Source organism: Terrapene carolina, unplaced genomic scaffold (assembly GCF_002925995.2).
Source record: "Terrapene carolina triunguis isolate 2854851 unplaced genomic scaffold, T_m_triunguis-2.0 Scaffold33378, whole genome shotgun sequence".
In the NCBI taxonomy this organism is placed as follows: Eukaryota; Metazoa; Chordata; order Testudines; family Emydidae; genus Terrapene; species Terrapene triunguis.
In genome coordinates, this window is record NW_020697729.1 from 1 (window position 1) to 4,137 (window position 4,137).

Consider the following 4,137-nt stretch of genomic DNA (forward strand, 5'->3'; position numbering starts at 1 on the left):
TCCTCCTTGTACTTGTAGCTGACGCCTTTCACCAGGCTGGCGGCCGCCAGGACCAGCGGGGCCTCGTCCATGTCCAGGCTGGGGAGAGGAACGGGGAGGGGGGGGGTCATGCGAGCTCCAGCCACACCCCCCGCCAGCACCCCCAGGGGACCCCGCCCGGCCTCCCCGCCCTACCTGTGCAGCTCCAGCTGGTAATGCACCATGTCCGCGATGGCCTGGGCGTCGGCGGCGGAGCCGGAGAGAGCGCAGTAAATCCGCTCGTGCAGCGGGGCCAGCTTATCGAAGACCCGGTTCACCACGGCCTCCCTGGGGGGAGAGAATCCGGATCCCAGCGTGAAATCCAGAGCCCCAAGCGCAGAACCGGAGTCAGACCCAGGCGCCCAGACTCAGAATCCAGGACCTGCCCCGTTCCCAGCCCCCTGTGGTGGGGTGGGACAGACGCCCACCCCCTGCTCTAGTGTAAGGTGGGGAAAGGGTTAACGACCTGCAGACCCCAATCCCAGCAATCCTGCTCCCCCTGCCCAGCAGAGAGGCTGCACCTGGGCTCTGAGCAGGGCCAGGCGTGGCTGTGGGGCGCTTCGCAGGAGAACCGGGGCAGGAACCCGGGGTGTGTGTGGACGCTCTGGGAGGCTGCTCCCGGCACCTGCAGGGAGCCTGGGAGTGGGGTCTGTGCAGGGAGACGGTTCCCAGGGAGGGGGGCTCTAGTCCGGCTGGAGAGCTCGGCTGGGCCCCGGGGAAGCCGAGGGGCTGAGGACAGGACCCAGGTGGAGGGGATGAGGCTGGGACGTGCGTCCAGCTAACGCAGGGTCTCCAGCACAAACTCCAGGTGGGAACTGGGACTCCAGAGAGCAGCGACCGGGCAGCCAGGGGATGGGGAGAAGCTCCGGCAGCCCCTCACAACGGGGCACGGTCCAGCCAGTGTCCCTACGCGGGGGGGCGAGAGAGATTCCCTCTATTCACCAGGGACCGGAACAGGCGTCTCACCGAAAAGCGATGAGGACAATCTGTGCGTGATTCGGGGCGAGCCGGCCCCACTGCAGAGCCCGGCCCCAGCGCAGGCCAAACCCCAAACACCAGGTGTGACCCCGGCCCGGAGGGGGTGACAGACACCTGAGGAACAGCCCTGCGCCCCCTCCCTTGCACCAGGGATACAGAGCGGGGTGAGCTGTGATAATTCACCCCCGCACCCGTCCTGTCACCTGGCTGAGGCCCGGCACTTACCCCGCAGACACCCGGGAGTCGGAGCCCACCACGACCCCGCCGTCAAACTCCACCGCCATGATGGTCGTCTGGGGAAAGGGAGGAGACGGGTTCAGTGCAGGGACCCTGGGCGCCCGGGGAAGACTGAGGGTCACCCCACGCCCTGCAGGGAGCCGGCACAGGGCTCCCCACAAACCTTCTCGCAAGGGGAAATGAGCAGAGCAGACCGGCCGTGTTTGCGTCCTGCGGGCTCCGCGCTCTCCCCTCCGGGTCAATGGGGCGACAGGCAGGAACCTCTGCCCGTGAACCCCCACAGCACAACCCCCAGTGGGGCTGCAGGCAGAGAGCGTAACTGGCCCGCACACTGCGACTCTACTGGGGGGGAAAGGGGAGCCAGGACTCCTGGGTTCTCTCCCTGGCTCTGGGAGGGGGGTGGGGGCTGGTGGGTTAGAGCAGGGGGGACTGGGAGCCAGAACTCCTGGGTTCTATCCCAGCTCTGTGCAGGAGTGAAACCGGTGCCCTAGAAGCGAAAGCCCCTTATCGTGTTCTCTGACCCAGCCGGTCCTGACCAGCCCGTGGCTCAGTGGGATCAGAGGGGGGTGGCTCTGGGATCTGATCACACCTGGCAAAGGGCCTGTTGCGACGTGTGACAAAGGCCTGGCCTGGCAGCTGGTACAGAGTCCTGGGGCTGGCAGCGCCGGGGGGAGGGGTTGGCTCCTGCACCTGCTGCCCGGAATGGGCAGGTGCGAAGGGCGGCGGCTGTGTTACCGATACAGTGTGTTTACACCAGGGATCGCCCAGGTAGGGTGCCAGGTTCCGGGTGATGGGGGGGAGCACACGGCGCCTCCCAGCCAGACCCCCACATTCCTAGGCCATGTGCTCCACTGGGGAGCAATACGAAAATAGTCATGGGGGGGAGGTGGAGAGACTATGACTGTGTGGGCCAGTTGTCAGGGCCCCCACCTGGGAGGGGGCGACCCTGGGTCCTGTCCCCCATTTGCTATTTATTCAGGGGGCAACAGCTGCAAAGGAGAGAGGGAGGGAGCCCCCCACCCCAGAACAGCCTGTAGCCCAGGGGTTCTCAAACTGGGGGTCGGGACCCCTCAGGGGATCACAAGGTTATTACATGGGGGGTCGTGAGCTGTCAACCTCCACCCCAAACCCTGCTTCGCTTCCAGCATTTATAATAGTGTTAAATATTTAAAAAGGGGGGGGGTCGCATTCAGAGGTTTGCTGTATGAAAGTGGTCACCCGTACAGAGCTGGGTTAGGGTCACTGGGTTAGACCACGGGGGAGACCCCTGTTCAAACCCCTTCTCCCCCCCGGCAGAGGGGGAATGGACCCTGTTTCCCCCACATCTCTGGAGTGTGCAGGAACTGCTGGGCTAGAAGCTATGGGGGGGGCACCCCATGCCCCTGCTGGATTTGGAAAGGGACCCGATCCAATAAGCAGCCACTGGCCCGGCCCCACACGTCATGTAGGAGCTGAACGCTGCCCTGCCCAGGTTCGTGGGTAGGCGGGAACCAGGTGTCCGGGGGGCGGGGGGGTGCAGGACGCAGGCCCAGAGGCAGGAACTCCCGCGCCGAGGGGACTGTTACCCTGAGGAATGCGGGCGCCCAGTGAGTTTAGCGCCGACAGGGCGAGGCGGGAGATCGGTGGATCGCAGAGGAGCTGGGCCGGAGGTGCCCAACTCGGGGGTTTAGGCAGCCAAGTACTTTCCTGGATCCCCCTGGGAGTCTCTCGCTCCCTGACAGGTTTTCTAGCCCTTTAATCCTTCTCTTGGCTCTTCTCTGACCCCTCCCCAATTTATCCCCAGCCTGTGGGTCCCGGACCCAGGATCCCAGCCGTGGTCGCCCCAAGGCCAAATCCCGCTGGAAAATCCCCTTCCTGCACCACCTCGAGATTCCCCTCGATCCGTCCCCCTGGCCCCTCTGTCCACAGCCCCACCACCCCATGACTCAAACTCCTTCATGTGTTAATCCTCAACTGACCCATCACCCTGTGCAAGGGTATTTACACGGGGAACTGAAACACAGCCAGGGAGAGAACCCAGGAGTCCTGGCTCCCAGCCCCCCTGCTCTAACCCACCAGCCCCCGCTCCCCTCCCAGAGCCTGGTAGAGAACCCAGGAGTCCTGGCTCCCAGCCCCCCTGCTCTAACCCACCAGCCCCCACTCCCCTCCCAGAGCCAGGAGAGAACCCAGGAGTCCTGGCTCCCAGCCCCCCCTGCTCTAACCCACCAGCCCCCACTCCGCTCCCAGAGCCAGGGAGAGAACCCAGGAGTCCTGGCTCCCAGTCCTCCCCTGCTCTAACCAACCAGCCCCCATTCCCCTCCCAGAGCCGGGGAGAGAACCCAGGAGTCCTGGCACCCGGCCCCCCCCTGCTCTAACCCACCAGCCCCCCCAGACCTGGCACCACCAGACTGCAGTGCGGCTCTTGGCTTTCATTGAAAGTTCATTGAAAGTTTCTCGCCCTCGTGGCTTGAGCACATGTGGTGAGTGTGAGTGGGAGCCGGGGGCCTTTAGTGTTTAACAAATCTCAGGACCTGTGAACGTTTCGGGCTGGCAGTTCTGTACATTGGGTGAGGGCATTTGGGGGTTTCAAGGAGGCACGTATGGGGGTACAGCAGGGGCATATGGGGGTGCAGCAGGGAGACATGGGGGGTTGCAGGGGCACATGGGAGCCAGGACTCCTGGGTTCTATTCCTGATCTCTGGGGCGGGAGGAGGGTCTGCAGTAGGGGCAAATGGGGTGCAAGGAGGGGAAGTGGGACACTGGAGGGAGGGTCCTGTAGGGGGAGCAGCAGGAAGGGAGCGAGGGGGGCAGCAGCAGGAGATGGGGCCGGCAGACACGGGACAGGGGGGATGGAGGGGGCGGCAGGGGGCACATGGGGGGCACATGGGGGCAGCGGGGAGAGATGGGGCCGGCAGACACGGGACG

General features: G+C 64.9%; 1 protein-coding gene across 1 annotated transcript in view; it reads right to left on the reverse strand.

Moving 5' to 3' along the window:
- Positions 1-5: 5 nt before the first annotated feature.
- Positions 6-4,137, reverse strand: part of LOC112124555 (proteasome subunit beta type-9-like) — a gene marked incomplete at its 3' end in the record, with an annotated part of 4,548 nt that continues 416 nt past the window's right edge. The window contains exons 2-4 of the mRNA XM_026663359.1: positions 1,222-1,289; positions 175-306; positions 6-78 (exon numbers count right to left, since the gene is read on the reverse strand). Coding sequence (XP_026519144.1) covers positions 6-78; positions 175-306; positions 1,222-1,289 — 273 coding nt within the window. The remainder of the gene's footprint in view (positions 79-174; positions 307-1,221; positions 1,290-4,137) is intronic.